General features: G+C 38.7%; 1 protein-coding gene across 1 annotated transcript; it reads left to right on the forward strand.

The window, feature by feature from the left end:
* Positions 1–5,195: 5,195 nt before the first annotated feature.
* Positions 5,196–12,313, forward strand: dda1 (DET1 and DDB1 associated 1). Its single transcript, XM_053634191.1, has 5 exons — positions 5,196–5,550; positions 9,303–9,383; positions 9,538–9,589; positions 9,669–9,730; positions 11,667–12,313. Exons 1-5 carry the CDS (start codon positions 5,542–5,544, stop codon positions 11,775–11,777), a joined length of 315 nt encoding a protein of 104 aa, XP_053490166.1. The 5' UTR covers positions 5,196–5,541; the 3' UTR covers positions 11,778–12,313.
* Positions 12,314–17,279: the final 4,966 nt, after the last annotated feature.

The following is a 17,279-nucleotide window of genomic DNA, read 5'->3' on the forward strand; positions in this document are numbered from 1 at the left end:
CACGATGTCTGTGTTCTATAAATATTAACTAATAAGCTATAATTCATACCCTATTGAGTGTTACTCTGTATTTATAGAAAAGATGCTGAGTTTTATGTCTTAGTTTAACTGAAGAGCACCATGGATGCTGCAAGGTTTCTGTCATATCTGTCCAGCAGTTAATGTCATATCCAGTTAATCATCAGTTAATGTTATTTAATAAGATCAGACATTTATTTTTTACTAATCTATAAGAATACCTTATACGTGACTTAGGAACTGTGGTTTATGTTCAACCCTACTGTGAATAATTAATGGGCTATTGATTTATACTTTTAAGAAATTGCCACTCAGAAGCGGATACGTGCGGTCACAGACAGTGGAAAAAGAGAGCCTAGTAGTACCCAAGTGTGTAGAATTCCTTCTCTGAAGGCAACCTCACAAACTAACATGCTCTTCCAATACACCACTGTAAAGTTTCTTTCATTTTCAAAGAAAATGATCATAGGAAATGGTCTTATTTATTTCTGTTGATTTATTTTTGTCATATTTTTGTAAGACCTGAAATGGAATAATAAACAGTTTTAAATTTACAGTTTGCCTGTTGTTTTAACTGACACATGTCCGTGGCACACATGAGATACATTCCTTAGTAATAAAAAGGCTATTTAATATCCTAGAATGAGAATTTCTATTTTTAAACCCACTATGGTGGTTTAAAAGGCTATATGCATATTCTATGTATTGTAATACATTGAATTATAATCAGTGTTGACCATGTAGAATGAAGTACACTTTTCGTGCACAGAATGACTCTAACCCTAACCCTTTTATTCATTTATCCATCTTCAGTAACCGTAAGGGTTGTGGTCAAGAGCCATTCTAGAATTTTTTTCAAGGGGAGATACAAAGGCATTAAGAGGATGGCCTTGTAAAATCATTTAGAGGGCCGAGCTGAGGAGATATATAATTTAGTCCCCTCTGAAACTATTAGCTTGCCTAGGCCGATTCATTTGTTTGTGCTATACACCAAAGACATTTGGGTTTGAGATATAAAGACACAAGATTTTAGCTGTTATCTCCAGGTATTTGCATCTAGATGTGTTAAACAGCATAAAACATAGAACCTTTTGTATCAGACCATCCAATTTTTAGTTGAGCACAATTATAGGAACATAAGTCTTGAAGTAAATGAAAGCAAATAACACTTATTTGGTTGCATATTCCTTGCGTGTAACAACTGCATCAAGCCTGTGACTCATTGACTACATTTACATGGACAGCAGTAATCTAATTATTGACCTTACTCTGAGTAAGATAATATTGTGATTAAGGTGTTTACATGAGTCGCTTTTAGAATACTCCTTTCATGTTCCCCTTTTACATGTTTTAGAACATGATTAGATTATCAGCCCGCGTCATTATGTCACCGCACCACACCGTCCGACGTCCCTCCAGAATTTCACGTATCAACATACAGTTCGTCTTCGTTATGGTACCATATACAGTTTTGGGTGTTTTTATTAATTTTTTTTACGAACGCTTTAAGTGCAGTTAATTATTTGTCATGCTGTACGTGCTAATAGACAACTGCTTGAAGCCGTGGGCTGCGTCCCAAACCGCGTACTTACTGTCTATATAGTAGCCGAGATACATGTATTTTTCCCCACTACAGGCCTATAGTAGGGACGTTTGGGACACAGCCGAACTCTCTTGTTCGCCGTAAAATGCACTGCCGTGTGTGATCGTGTCCTGTCGCAAAATGCGGTGAAAACTCTCACACGACGTTCATAATGTGATTAAGGTGTTTACATGTCTGTAATACACGTCCATAATGTGACTAAAACAGGAGTACGCCACCTGTCTTAATTCGATTAGAGCTTAATTCGAGTATGACCTTAATTAGATTAAGGTAATTAAAAATTGCTGTTTACATGGTAGTTTCTTAATCATAGTATGGTCTTAATCGGGTTAAGAGTGGATTATTGTTGTCCATGTAAACTTTTCAACTTTCCATGTTGGTTTTGGTTCTTCTTCTTCTTCTGTTGTTTGTTTCAGGTTTCTTGCTGTATGATAAAGTTCCTCTAGAATAATTTGGATGCATTTCTCTGTAAATTGGTAAACAAAATGTTCCTGTAAACTTCTGAATTCATTCTGCTGCTACCATCATGAGTTCCATCATCAATAAAGATTAGTGATCCTGTTCCAGAAGCAGCCATGCAAGCCCAAGCCATGACACTACCTCCACCATGTTTCACAGATGAGCGCGTATGTTTTGGATCATGAGCAATTCCTTTTCTTTCTCCACACTTTGGTATTTCCATCACTCTGGTAGAGGTTAATCTTGGTTCCAGGACTTTTGTGGTTCAGCTGTGTATTTCTTTGCAAATTCCAATCTGGCTTTCTGATTCTTACTGCTGATAAGTGGTTTGTATTTTGTAGTATGGCCTCTATAGTTCTGCTCTCCAAGTCTTCTTCGAACGGTGGATTGTGATAGGTTGTTGGTGATGTCACAGCTCTCACAATGTTTTTGTCATCAGCTGTTCTTGTTTTCCTTGGCTGACCCATTTGGTGTCTGTTACTCAGTACACCAGTGGTTTCTTTCTTTTTCAAGACATTTCAAATTGTGGTATTGGTATTATACCCAATGTTTGCGCAATGCCTCTGATTGATTTTTCTCTTTTCTCAGCTTCACAAGGGCTTGCTTTTCTCCCATAGACAGCTCTCTGATCTTCATGTTGGTTTATCCTTTTTAGCAACAAATGCAGTCTTCACAGGTGAAACTGAAGCCTAAAACCAAAAGTAGATGTTCAGAGCTATTTATTGTTTAAACAATCAAACTAACAAGACATACCTTGGTAACAAGAAACAAATTGGATGATCTGATACAAAATGCACTATGTTCTATGTCACTTCCTGATCTACATATAAATACCAGGAAAAAAAAACCTGAAACTCTAAACTCTCTTCTCATATTCATCTTTTGATCTCAAACTCAAATGTCTTCAGTCTACAGCAAAAACAATTAATCGGCCTTGCTATTCCAATAGTTTCTAAGGGGACTGTAGATATGAGACAGAATGGCTTTGGCAGTAGTTCCAGGTGTAACATAAATAGAGTTGGGGTACTCGATCCCAGATTCAAATCCAGACTTGAGTCTGATTATGAACGAACTCGGACTTTTCACGCACTCGGGTAAATTTGTACTCAAACTTGACACGGACGCTGACATTTTGGACTCTGAAATTTTTCTGAGTCCAGTCGTGTAACAAAAGAAAGATTTAAAAATAAATAAATAAGAACATAAAAATAAGATAGCAAGAAATTAAGAAATTCAAGTGCGTACACAGCCCCCTGGTCAGGCAGGGAGACATTCAGCCACCTCATCGTGCGAGTACAGAATCAAGTTCTCTTTAGCGGCTTATTACGCTTGGACAGTCAGATAAATACACACACATCATGTCAAAACACAGATCTGGCTGAGTACTTATGCAAACACAGTCGGTTATGTCTTAAGTGAATGTAAACAGTTGGGGGGGAAATCAGAGGTGTGTCAAAACAGTATATTAGATCTGTGCATTAGGTCTTAAAGTGACAGCATTCTAATAAACCTGCTGCTGTCTGTGTCATTACTGTTAATCAAACAACAAAAGACAGAGAAAATCACTCTCATTTGACTTTAATTAAATTTATTTGATTTATTCAATTTCCGTAGTATTTCTTACTTGAATACGACTGATAGACCTACCTGAGAAAACATATAATTACTGTGAAATAAGATTGTAGTCATATTGCCCAGTCTTGAATTTCACGTAAAATTTGAAATGTACTTCTTAATGTAGTAAAAATCATAAACCCTGCTGATAGGGATTTTTTTATTTTTTATTTTAGGAATTATAATAAAAAAGGTTACAAGAAGCGAGCTGTGTTCCGAAATGAGTTTGTTGTCATTCATAGACAGATTAAAAGCAGTAATAAAGCATGAAGCTTGTTGTTATGACATCCTGCTAAATGTACCTCTACTCTGTACTCTCTCTCTCTCTCTCAGACATCAAATCATTTAAATGTCCACTCGAACTGGAGGACACAATATAGTGTGATACAATAACAAAACAGGTCAATATGCATTTTCATGCACTTGTAATAGAATAAAAGGTCTACATATACCTCTATATCCATTTTTTTCTTTTAAACTATTTTTTTTTTTGATAGGAAACTAGTTGAAATAAAAATATTGAATGCCAATGACAAGATGTAATAGTGGTATTTTTTGTTACATTTATGTTGCCATTGGTTTGTGAAGGTTAAAATATTAATTTAACAGCTCAGTGGTGAGTTTACAATTGCAATTTCAAATCTTTTTTCAGTTGAATTACTTTCTGGACTCGGCCGTACTCGACTCGGCTATTAAGGACTCGGACTTGAGTCCAACTCGGCCCCTTTTGGACTCGGACTCGATTGGTTAAGGACTTGGTCTTGACTCGAACTCAACAAAGGTGGACTCGGACTCAACATTCACAGGGACGTTCACAAGAGAAGCGCCACATAATCTAAGACTAATAATAAATGGATAAAAACAAGTGGTGTTGTTTAACTAAGTAAGATGTATAATCATTGATGTTGTTGAAGTTTTTGTTAGGAGACATTCATTTAACATTTGTCAGAAAGAAAGAGAGCAAGAGAAAGACTGGGAGGTTGCTGAGGGTGTGACTGTTTGTCACAGCTGTAACATACAGTGGGTGAAAACCGGAACTAACTTGTCTCTCGGACGTTTTATAACATTAAATTAACTGTAAACCATTTAATTGTGCAATGTGTCGTTAATTAATAAATTAAATATTGTAATCATTGGCAACTTGCTGTATTATAAGCAGAATAACACACTCCACAGAATAATGCACTCCATTGTGCGTCCTGTAGTGTGTTACTTCTTACATAACAGTGCGGCTCGGAAAGTAGTTCCGGCTGTAACATGAACCGTAGGTTAAAATAAATGTACTCCTTCTCATATTTCAGTAGTAACAGCTCATACACAGGGACTTGCACTTATTGTACATAACATAAGACTGATAATAAACGTGTTTATTTAAAAAAAAAAAAAAAAAAAACGTGTTGTTTAATGTTTATGAATCAATGAATATATATAAATTAGTCTATGAAGTCATCTGGCGACTCCTAGCGAATTTTTGCTACTTTCCCCTGAAAAGAGTCGGCGGCACTCGGTATATTTTCTAAACCTGGCAACCCACCGCCCTCTGTTATTAGGTGCAGTCCATCGGCTAGTCAGACGTACATTTAATGTTTGTTGTTAGACTTGTTTTCTCAAAGCGTGGATTTTATTTTGCACTGCTGATTTACTGTGAGTTTGACAAACAGGGTAGAAACACTTGGACTTCTGAATGGTAGCCGGTTGGTCACTTTGTCGGCATAAAATTAGTGTAGGCCCTGTGGTTGTTTGAGCTAGCTTCATCAGCTAGCCGTGTAATCCTGCTTTGCTAGCACAGCGACTAGTAGTGGGGGGTTTCCAAGGCAACACTTTTGGATCTTATTTACAATATCACGATGGACAAAGTAAGTGAAGAGTCAAATTTATTTTTTTTTTACTTGTTTTATCAGAACATATATTCGCTAACCATTACAACAAGTATTGTATTTTATTTAGCTTACGTGCTACATATTATTGCTAGCTGGCTAATATTGCTAGTGTTAGCCATTTTTTGTGCCATGTTTTTAAAGCTGTTGCTGGCCTGAGTCATTAGCTTCAGTCGTGTCTACACCAAGTAGAACCGTTAGTATCAGTATGTCAAAAAATTCGTATAATAATATGTATATTTATAAGTTATTATCGATATTTAAATAGCAGGTTTACGTTAGCAGTCTAGCTAGTAACCTAGTGGCTAAACCGGCTGCTATCTTTCGGTCAAGTCGGCTCATTCGGGCTTCTCTTCTCAGCTGTTTCTGTTGTTCGTGACTCGAGCAAATCAACAAAAGCGATAGTTTTCCGTCAGACATTAGGTCTAAATAATCCGCTGGTCTTATTAACACTGTGCACTTTAACGTCTTTTGAGTAAATGTTAAGCAGGTTTGGTTAGAAGGTGACAGGTGTTTAGTTAATAGTACACCAGCACCAGCCTTAGCTCTCGGTTTCTCAGCTCGATATCTGGATTGGAAACGCCCAGGCTGGTCCAAAACACCCAAAACCAGCTTCATCACCGGCCTTGACACAAAATATAATAATCATAAATCTGAGAAGCCAGAACCAGAGTGATTAGTATTTTAAAACACGATTAATAACAAGATTCAGCTGCTTGTATTAGATGCCACTTTCTGGTGTATTGCTTATCTGTGCATTTCTGAAATGGCCTCTATGTGAATCTGACTTATCGCTTTACTCTGATTTTATATATATATTTATATTTATGCACCCATCTCACCAAGGTATAATGTTACCTGTCCCTTGGTGTTATGGACATCACTCTAATAGTATTTGTAGGGGAAATATTCTTGTTAGTAATTTAATACGTCATGTCCAATGAAATGCCCTCTAGGATGTATATGTTAGTTAGATTTATGTAGTGCTTTTCTAGACACTCGCAGCACTTTACATAGTATAGTTGGAATCTCCTCAACCATTACCATTGTGCATCCATAGATGATGCGAAGGCAGCCGTAGTGTGCCAGCTATTAGTGGAGAGGAGAGTGATGTAGGAATGGACATTCCAATTCCGGAATGGATATTCCAATTCAGAGATGGAGATTATTAGGGGGCCATGATAGAGAAGGGCCAATGGGGGAATTTTGTCAGGACACTGGGGGTATACCCCTAATCTTTTATGATAAGTGTCCTGGGATTTTTAATAACGAGTCTTTATTGGTCACATATAAATGGTATACAGTAGAGCACAGTGAAATTGTTTTCTTCGCATACCCCAGCCTGTCAGAGCGCAGGGTCATAATACAGCACCCCTGGAGCAGAGAGTGCCAGTGGCAGCTTGGCGGGGCTGGGGCTTGAACCCCCGACCTTCCGATCAGTAACCCAAAGCCTTGACCTCTAAGCCACCATAATGACTACAGAGAGTCAGGACCATGTGCATCCAGGTGTTATCAACAAACACGGTTTGTTTGTTTGGTTTTTTAACACACTGTTACCTTTTTTGCATCCATCCCTTGGTCATATTTATGTTAAGCCTATGTTCACACTGTACGATTTTGGCCACGATTTGGTCGTCTGAAACAAATTTTGAGAATCCTAAAAGATTCCTATAATCCTAGGGCAAAACCTGTAGTCTTTGATCGCATGTTCCCCGACAGCCGATTAACGGCCGTTGCGATCAAATTTCTCCTCTGATTAAATTCTGGCAATGACTGAAGATTTGAGGCATAGTCCTGTAGTGTGGCTTCTCCTACACCGTACGAGTCTTCGTGCGTGCGTGCGTCAGTGTTTCACGTCTTGACTGTCGTACAGTCTGACATTAATGAGAACCGAGATCCTACAGTGTGACACGGCTTACAGCGGGGGTCATTTTTGTACAGTCTGACAAGCAACAGTCGCAAAACACTGTTAAGAATCGCACCATGTGCACCCGTCTGAAGTCGAGCCATTTAGCTATAGGCTATACTATGCACACCAGAAGCCTCTCGGTGATGACCCTGCGACACGCTAGGGATTTTCACACTTGAAATAGTTAACCCTGGCTCATTGTAAACCCCCGGGTAAACAGCATCCTGGGTTATGTTGTTTCGCATTCCACACCGCTCATACTCATATTTACCCGGGGTTAACAATTAATCCTGGTATTCGTAAGTTGATGTTTCACAGTGTACATACCTAAACCCTGGGTGAATGTTCTTATTTGCATATTTGCAACGTCAACAATCATGATTGGATAAATAACGTGATACGAGGCAAGCGCTGTTCAGTTTCTGGCCTGTTGTCTGCTGCTAATCGTCCAGCCGTAACATTGTAACACTGCATGGTTTCACACGGTAAACGTTTGGAACAGCAATGCAGGTTAACACCGCAAAAGCAGAGCAGGGTTCCATAACCCCGGGACAAAAGTGGAGCTAACCCCCGTTCTAAATTACAAGTGTGAAACATTCCCCTACCCGGGGTTAAAAGCGTCATTTAGAACGACGATGACCCGGAGTTAAGCGCAGTGTGAAAATCCCTTCTGTCAAACATATACGGCAGAACTATAGAAACGCACGGCATCTCCTCGTCCACGATGTCATCCTCGTTAAAGTTGACAGGTGTGCGTGAAGGTGGCACTGAGAAATCCTCTCCGTATTTTGCTGGTTTGCAAAGCTGCTGTCATATTTGTTTTGAATCAGAGGGGGTGTGGCATATCTTGAATGCTATTGGTTGTTGTATAAATCAGTCAAGCACATCAGGGTCCCTGTGAAGTGCCTTGAAGCAGCACAGCGTTATTCGATGTGTTGATGTCACTTCCATTGAAAGAGGAAGTCAGGACGGGACATGTCGAGTGGCTCCTCCCCCTTAGCCAATAGCGTTCAGCTTATCTCACAGCCCAGGCTAAGCCGTGCTTGACCGTTAGTGCCATGGACGTGAGCCCGAGCAATGACGATGAGTTGGATTCACTTGTGGAGGATTTTTCCCACATCCTTCACCTGTAAAAGGTAGGAACAGCTATGTCTACCAATTGGAGGTAGCTCGCAAACCACGCAGCGAACATTCCAAAATTGGTGAAGGAATCATAGAAAAAAATGCCAGTCAGTGAATGAATTCAAGCCATTTCCTTCTTAACCGTCTTTCAGTTGGAAATCTGAATGTAAAACATGCGAGTTCCAACAGCCAAAGACACATTTACGACCCACATTTACGATAACGCCAACTTCGGCAAGGGGATTTTAATAACTTTATAACTTTAATAACTTTGGGGGTTGGACACCAGATTCTAGAGAGCATTTGATTGGACAGAAAATCTGATGAAAAGCAGAATGATGTCATCAAAATTGTTGATCCGTATTGGTGGTAGAGCGAGAATATAGAATATAGAGTAAATATTGAACGCATATATCTTCTTAATGAGAAATTCGTCATTGTTTTGGAGCACACTAGTTAATAGATAACCTCAAGGCCAACATGATCATACTAAATGCCACAAAACGTTAGGTTTAATTTCATGGGGACTTTCCTACTGCCTCTTCTGCCTCTTCAAGCCATTTAATGGGAATTTTAATTCGTTAACCTAGACTCAACTATGTCAAATATGTCCCATTTTTCTCAAGTTCATGTTAATCCCTCACATGTCGTGTGTCCTAATGTAAACCTTTTCTACATATAACCATTCTGTCATTCCCAGGCGGATTTCCTGAAAGGTCTCCCCGTCTACAACAAGAGCAACTTCAGTAGATTCCACGCAGACTCTGTGTGCAAAGCATCGGTAGTCTTTTTAACCATTTCAAAATGTGAAATGCCTGCTGTGATACTGTGAGCATCACACTGTGACAGATGGTGTGTCTCAGTACACAGTAGATGTGTTGTGGGTTGCTTACAATTGTGAGTTGCCTTTTCAAATTATTTATAATCTGTTACAGAATAGAAGACCATCAGTTTATTTGCCAACACGGGAATATCCATCAGAGCAGAGTAAGTGTTCATATGACCTGCTATTGCATATAAGGAGGATAAACATCTATCGATGACTGTATGTGTCCTCTCTCCACAGTTATTGTCACAGAGAAAACAAACATTCTTTTGCGTTACCTCCACCAACAGTGGGACAAAAAGGTATGTGCATCTTAGTGTGTTTGTGTTTGAGCAATAATAATAATTCATTTATTACTGATATGTTAGCAGTCCTCTTTCCCACACAGTTCTGCAGCTATGAGTTTAATAACAGTGTTCAACCATCAGCAGAAGTTGTAGGTGTTCCTGTTATTCATTATGAGACAAGCAGAATGTTTTTACTTTTGCACAGTATTATGCAACACATAATTTGAACGGCTGCCCCACAACATAATTAGCCCTCTGATATTTGTCACCTCATTCAATTTAATGAATTAATCCCAGCATTATTGTTATGAAATTCACAAAGATAAAAGCCCAATTCTGGATGGGGAGCAATTCTGCATATATTTTTTTCCTGTTTGCAGCCAGCAGTGTGACTCCACAAATCCCTATTTATAAATAAGTAATAAAAATGGAACCTATCTGAGTAAAGGCAATCACAGTGCTGCAAAAATGTGAAATGCAATTCACAAATGGTAATGCGTTTTATTAGTGACATTTAGAAAACTACAAAGAAAAGCAAATATATACACTCACAGAGCACTTTATTAGGAACACTATGCTGTTACTCAGTAGGGCCTCACTTTGCTCTCAAAACAGCCTCGATTCTTCATGGCATGGATTCCACAAGATGTTGGAAACTTTCCTTTGAGACTGGGGTCCATGTTGACATTCCTGCAGATTTTTCAGCTGCACTTTCATGCTGTGAATCTCCCGTTCTCCCACATCCCAAAGGTGATCTACAGGATTCAGTTCCAGTGACTGGGAAGACCACTGAAGAACACTGAACTCATTGTCATGTTCATGAAACCAGTTTGAGATGACTTTTGCTTTGTGACATGGTGCATTACCCTGATGGAAGTAGCCATTAGAAGATGGAAAATTGTGGCCATGAAGTGATGCACATGGTCATCAACAATATTCAAATAGTCTGTGGTATTCAAGCGATGATTGATGAGTATTAACAGGCCCAAAGTGTGCCAAGAAAACATTCCCCACACCATTACACCACCTCCACCAGCCTGGACTGTTGACACAAGGCAACACAAGGTTGGGTTCATGGATTCATTCTGACCCTATCATCTGTGTGCCTCAGCTGAAATCGAGATTCATCAGACCAGGCTATGTTTTTCCAGTCTTCAACTGTCCAGTGTTGGTGAGTCTGTGCCCACTGCAGCCTCAGCTTTCTGTTCTTGGCTGAAGAAGTCCAAATCACTGAGATCGCATTTTTCCCCATTCTGATGGTTGTTGTTTCAGTCATATGAAGGCGTATTATATTTTGGTAGTAATTCTGAAAGGCTTGACGATTACAATTAATGCAGAAAGTAGGTGCGATATGAGACTGTAAGAAACTATCAGGCATTCCCTTTCTGCGGATGGTAAAGCACCCTGGACATTGATGGCGTCATATCCTTTTCCTCTTCATCTGATTACAACTCCCTCTCTGTCTCTGACTCATGACTGTCAAAATGACTGTCGAGACTCGGACTCGAAAGTGCCGCCTGGTAAAATGCAGTTCAATGGGGCTGTTTCCTGACACGCATTTAGCGATCCCCTGTTGATTTTATTTTTCCACTGAAGGGATCAAGCAGCGTAAAAGTAATGCAATGAAGGTTTTACTTTTCAGCGTGGCTCGTTTTTTGCTCGTCGATAATGAAAAGCAATAGCATTTGTGTATTGCATTTCAGATTTTTGCACCACAATTTGGGTTTCTCAGGGTCTTTTCGCTAATGGTTCTAACTTTCTTAAGGGGTCTATTTGGAAGCTATTGTGGACAGGGAAACTGTATAGAATTATACAGAGAGAACCCAGAAAAGAACCCTTTAGTCTGCTAGATTCACTATTTTTGGCATCGTGGCATGCAAATGATGCGATGGCAATTACATGAGTTATAAGTAACCCGTCTATTGTTTTTATACATTGTTTTTGTGTGCAGAACGCAGCCAAGAAGCGGGAACGGGAGCAAGAGCAGGGTGAAGGAGGCAGTCCTGCACCTTCACGCAAAATTGCACGGACCGACAGTCAGGAAATGAACGAAGACTCCTAAAACGGATTGTTACCAAACAGCACAGGGACAGGCACAAACATGGCAGCCTTTTCAGATTAAAGAATAATACATGGTCTACATTTCTTGTAGACGTCTGCACATGAGACTGGCTTTAAAAAGTGAGACCGTTTTATGGTGGGATTTTTGTTTTGTTTTTGTTTGTTTTTAAATTCAGCGCTTCCTGTCAAACTGTCCCATTGTGCGTCCTTGCAGCCTGGTGATAAACACTTAGGGTTGCTGTTAGCTTCCACTGCCAGAATCTGTGGACCTGGTGCACTGAAATTTGCTCAGGTAGGGTAGGGAGACTTGAGTGCTGGCACGAAGTTACATCAGTCTCTACGTGCAGGAATTTGGCAGAGTGGGGCAAACTTAGACTGCATCACACAGTGTCGTGCGTGAATGTGTCTGTGTGTGCAAATTTTAACTCCAGTTTAAGAATCATTCCCACTAGCTCAGCTGTGGATTTATTTTTCCTGTACTGACAGGCAAGTCAGTTCATAGACATGTGAAAATAAAACCCTTTTTTTTTGGACAAATTTAGCTGTAGGAGTACTGGTGTAAGTGATGTGGTATCTTCCTAGCGTGTGCCTAATTGTGCATGATCGCACCATTAAGAATTTGATGGTTCACATTGATCATGTCTTGGAAATAATTGTTCCAGTAGTACTGTCTTGGTTATGTTAAAAAAAAATAACAATTACTCACTTACCAAGAATTCAAATTTAGGTCTATTTTTGAAGGTGTAAATTTGGTGGTGAGGCTAAATATTTAACGTTATTGATCCGATTAGGCCCTATGCAGATACTGAGGCAGTTGGATTTTTCCACCCATTGTTCCACTGAAAATATGATTGAAAGCCCTTTGTGCTTGACCAGTACAGGTATTTTTCCCTGCACATGATGGGTATAATTAGATAATGGTAAAGATGGTTTGTTATAGGTTGGAGTGCAGTGCCATGCTTTGGTTCTATGCTTGGTCTTCAAGCACTAATCAGAGCTACACTACTACCTTTTATGTGCTTGAATAAACATGAATGGAAAAAAAACACCCAGATAAGGTATGTTTGTAATAATACAACAGGGAACACCTGTTCAGAGGTTTCTGCATGTGAGGAAAGGTTAAGGTGTCAGTAGTTTGTCTTTAAGTTTTCTTTTTTTCCCCTCTTCACTGCAAGGTTTTGTTGTGTGTTTATTGTATTATTAAAAGATTGTTCAATGCAGAACAAGCCACTAGTGTTGGCTAAACCATGTGTAATAAACTCTAGTATTGCTAGGGTACTTGGGTTTGGCAAGAGAAAGCATCTAACCTTAAGCCGTTATTAGTTAAAGGGTGTTTATGGTTACAGTGACTAGTGTTTTATTACGTGTAACTGACTGTAACCAGATCTGTACTGACCATAATATACCCTTACATATACAGCCTCCACCAATTACTGGCATGCATGATTAAAGGAAAACTGATATTACAACTAGATCAAATAGTGAATCGTATATAAGAGGAAACATTTTCCTTTTGTTAGAATCGATTTGATTACATTTATACTTTATTTAATATATTTGCAACGTGAGTAATTTTCATATGAAAAAACTGTGAAGTGCTTCAGTTGAAAAAAAAATTAAAGCTTAATTTTTTTTAAAGAAAATATCAGATAATTATCGGTTGATACTCAAAGTTTCAGTATTGGAAAAGTGGTGTTCTGTCGTCTCTATTTCTAACAGTATTTAAAAAGTGATGGTGATTACACTACGTTCAGTCCTCTGATGGACAGCCTTATTCGGACCAACTAGAAATACATGCATACAAGTTAAGGCACATTTCACTACTGAGGATCCAGACCTGAGAGAAGGACAAACCAGTCGCCCTGAGGTGAAACACCTGAGTCGGAGTGCAGGTGTGTAGTTTGGAGTCAAGGTGCCTATGTGATGCTGAGAGGTTTGAATGTGATTATTGCCACTCGAAGAATCCAATGAGTGTTGGCAGTAGAGCTTACATTTGAAGTCAGACCAGCATGTAGAGCTACTGTGTAGTCAACACTGTATGTAAATATAACTTGTATGCAGATTTGAACAGCTTGTTTAGTCAGTGGTTGATGTCATGTGGTCGTGAGAGTTAAGGCCATCATCTAAAATTACACAGATTATTAGCTGTGTTAGATAGGGTGGGTGAGGTTGTCATGGTTACAGAAGTGCACAGTTTAGTTTATTCCTGGGGCTGTAAAGATGAATTTTCTAAATCCATTATTAGTCACCTCAACCATTTACATTTATTCATTTAGCAGACGCTTTTATCCAAAGCGACTTACAAAATGAGGAAATACAAGCAAAGCGATATATCAAGCCGAGAACAATACAAGTAGTGCTACAATACAAGATCTTTAATTGAGTTCTAGAAGAAGCAAAGTGCGTAGAGTAGAGGTGTAAGAGCCAGAGTAAGGTGTTTTTTTGTTTGTTTTTTAGGGGTTCGTTACGTGTTCACAGAAGAGATAGGTCTTTAGCTGTTTTTAGAAGATTCTGCGGTCCGGATTGAGGTTGGAAGTTCATTCCACCACTGAGAGACAGATAGTGTGAAGGTTCTGGAAACAATTACGCAACAAATTCATTGGGTAAAAGAGGCCCTCTCAGAGAGCTGGATTCATGTGTGGGGTCCAATCAGGCCTAAATGTTTTTTAGCCATTCACACCTCTGGCATGTTTAGAGATAAAAAGAGAGAAAGAAATGCATACAGTGAAAAGAACCTGTCATGAAGACTAGCAGAGTCATTAATGTCACTAAATGCCAGAATATTTTAGTCATAAACCTAATTGAGTCTTCCAGGAGGTTAAGACTTGGCAATAGTTGGATCTTTTAACAAGATTATAACCCCAAACACCACCGAAGTGGCTAGATTTGAAGCAGTTCATGTGCACAAAATCAAGAATATAAAAGAGCCTAAAATGTTCTGCAGGCGGGAGCGATCAAAGATTCATATACAAGTGTCTCTAAACCTCTTAAACACGCTCAGTGATCACTCTGTACAGGAAAAGCTATGTCAGGTATTAATTGTGGGGTGTGCCTAATTTTGAAATTAAACTATTTAAGAAAACACACTTACCAAACACTTTATTAGGAACACTATACTAATACTGGGTAATGTATCATGCATCATGCCCACAATTCACCATCTTCTAATGGCTTCTTCCAGCATGATAATGCACCACGTCACAAAGCAAAAGTCATCTCAAACTGGTTTCATGAACATGACAGTGAGTTCAGTGTTCTTCAGTGGTCTTCCCAGTCACCGCATCTGAATCCAGTAGATCACCTTTGGGATGTGGGAGAACGGGAGATTCACAGCATGAAAGTGCAGCTGAAAAATCTGCAGGAATTTCAACATGGACCCCAATCTCAAAGGAAAGTTTCCAACATCTTGTGGAATCCATGCCATGAAGAATTGAGGCTGTTTTAGAGCAAAGTGAGGCCCTACTCAGTATTAGCATAGTGTTCCTAATAAAGTGGTCTGTTAGTGTATGAAATATTTTACACATTGTACAAACACTGTATAAGCTAACATGCCTGAATATTGATAATAGTTATCTTTTAATGCTTAACCATTAGTAATTAGTTTTTGGCTATAAATAAGACCATTCGAAGTGGTTACGTTTTGTTTAGTGCAGGCGCTTGTGTACGTGACTGTTTCTTTTGTTTGTTTGTTTTGTTGTTTTTCAAATCCCACTCTGCAACGCCAACAGTAAATTTGACCAGTCTGTTAATCAACCAGCAGAGGGCGCTATTGTTATTGTAGAATAAGAGAAGCGAGACGCTCCATGACTCTTGTTGTGGCAGCAGATGGCCTGCAGGTGTAATCCCTGTCTAATCTGGAGATTTACAATCAGTAGCCCGAAAAGAAATAAACAGACTTGGGCTAAAAGCGAGCAACAGACAGACATGGTTTAAAAATTTCACACAGGGAAGAAAAGCAGCTGTAATTTTGCAACTTTCCACAGAACAACAGATTCAGGTTGGATAACACTGTTGGATTACCTGCAGCAGATTATCAACCATGTTTTTCCACAACACACTTCAACTGGAGGAAGAGCAGTTATTACAACTTGTTTATGCATCGCTTTAGTTATTTATTAGGTAAGAAACTTCATAAATAATATGAATTCCAGTTAAAGTCTTATGATTTCAAATTAAGATTTTGTATTTAGTGTATGTAAACTAACTAGTTTAACATTAAAATGTAATGCCTTACATGAATAAGTGCTCCTGGCCCTAAATCCAGACCAAGATGAAGGTTTAGATTTTAAAATCTTTCATTAATACCAATTACTGTTTTGAACTATTTAAATAAACATATTAAATCTAATAATTTATCTAATAATGCAAGTAGCTTGTATATTGCAATATTTTTCTTTTACGAGTAGTCTTGTAATTAAAACTCTCCAATTTCTTCCACAAATCTAATTGTAGAAAACATGTAAATGTTTATTTAATGGTAAGACGTTCAGAAGCAATACTTTGTGTATGTCAAACTCCATAAATATTTCGTCTACACACAAGAAGCCTTACAATATAAAACAGTTTTTTGTTTTTGTGTAATTGCAGCAGCAGTGCTCAGATATTAATTAGCACTCAAAGTAATAATGCAGTTTTGCACTAGATGAATGTAGGGATGATAAATCTTCACTTGGTGTGAAACTAAACCAGAGAGGTATTTTGGTGGCTCCTGACTCGTTATCATGAGAGAAAAGAGACTATAAATCATAGAAAGCTTTAAGTCAGACATTAAAAAAGCCATCTATTAATAACCAAGTGCTCGATTTATGTGTTGTTTTAGTGTGTATTTTGATTCCTCTGAAACAAAAGGGTGCAAGAACCGTTCTGGGGCAGGAGTAGAAAGAAGGGCAGCACCTAGAAAATAAATAATATTTTTCAGAGTCATAAATACTAAGTAAAATTTTAACATTTTAAAAGCTACAGTAGAAATAACAACCGTAAGATTCAGTGACTTATCATCAACTCGGATTCTTCTGTTGTGGCACTCGTGTTTGAGTAAATAATGAAATTATTGTAAGCAGCAGCAGTACAGATATAAGCATATACTTATATCGTGACCACAGATATAAGTGGGGCAGGTTGACAGTAGTAACAACATAGCCTCAAACAAAATTCAGTTGAGAGGCTATCACACTTGACTTGTGCTAAAGTGAATATTTAGAATAACCCTATACCAGGCAGCTGAGACTCAGCATGCAGTCATCCAGCATACAGTCTAGCAGCAACTTTTGAACAGTTTTAGATGTACCTCTGTTCATCTGTGTTTGATACAGCAGGTGTTCTTCACATCACCAGGGTTAGGCAGGACAGATAAAATCATTAAACAGGTTTGCCAGATTTCAGCAGAATTCCAAGGTCAACTACGTCTCAAAATGCACACAAAAGACTTGAGACCAGCCCAAAATTCTGCACGGAGAAAGATACATATTGTCTTTGCATACGAACAAGGTCATAGTGGTGCACA

This window comes from Ictalurus furcatus, chromosome 10 (genome assembly GCF_023375685.1).
Source record: "Ictalurus furcatus strain D&B chromosome 10, Billie_1.0, whole genome shotgun sequence".
Lineage (NCBI taxonomy): Eukaryota > Metazoa > Chordata > Actinopteri > Siluriformes > Ictaluridae > Ictalurus > Ictalurus furcatus.

Excerpts from the sequence above, each read along its gene's own strand:
- dda1 (XM_053634191.1), top strand. Across the intron at positions 9,384-9,537 it reads ACTCTGTGTGCAAAGCATCG|AATAGAAGACCATCAGTTTA; the intron begins GTAGTCTTTTTA and ends AATCTGTTACAG. Across the intron at positions 9,731-11,666 it reads ACCAACAGTGGGACAAAAAG|AACGCAGCCAAGAAGCGGGA; the intron begins GTATGTGCATCT and ends TTTTGTGTGCAG.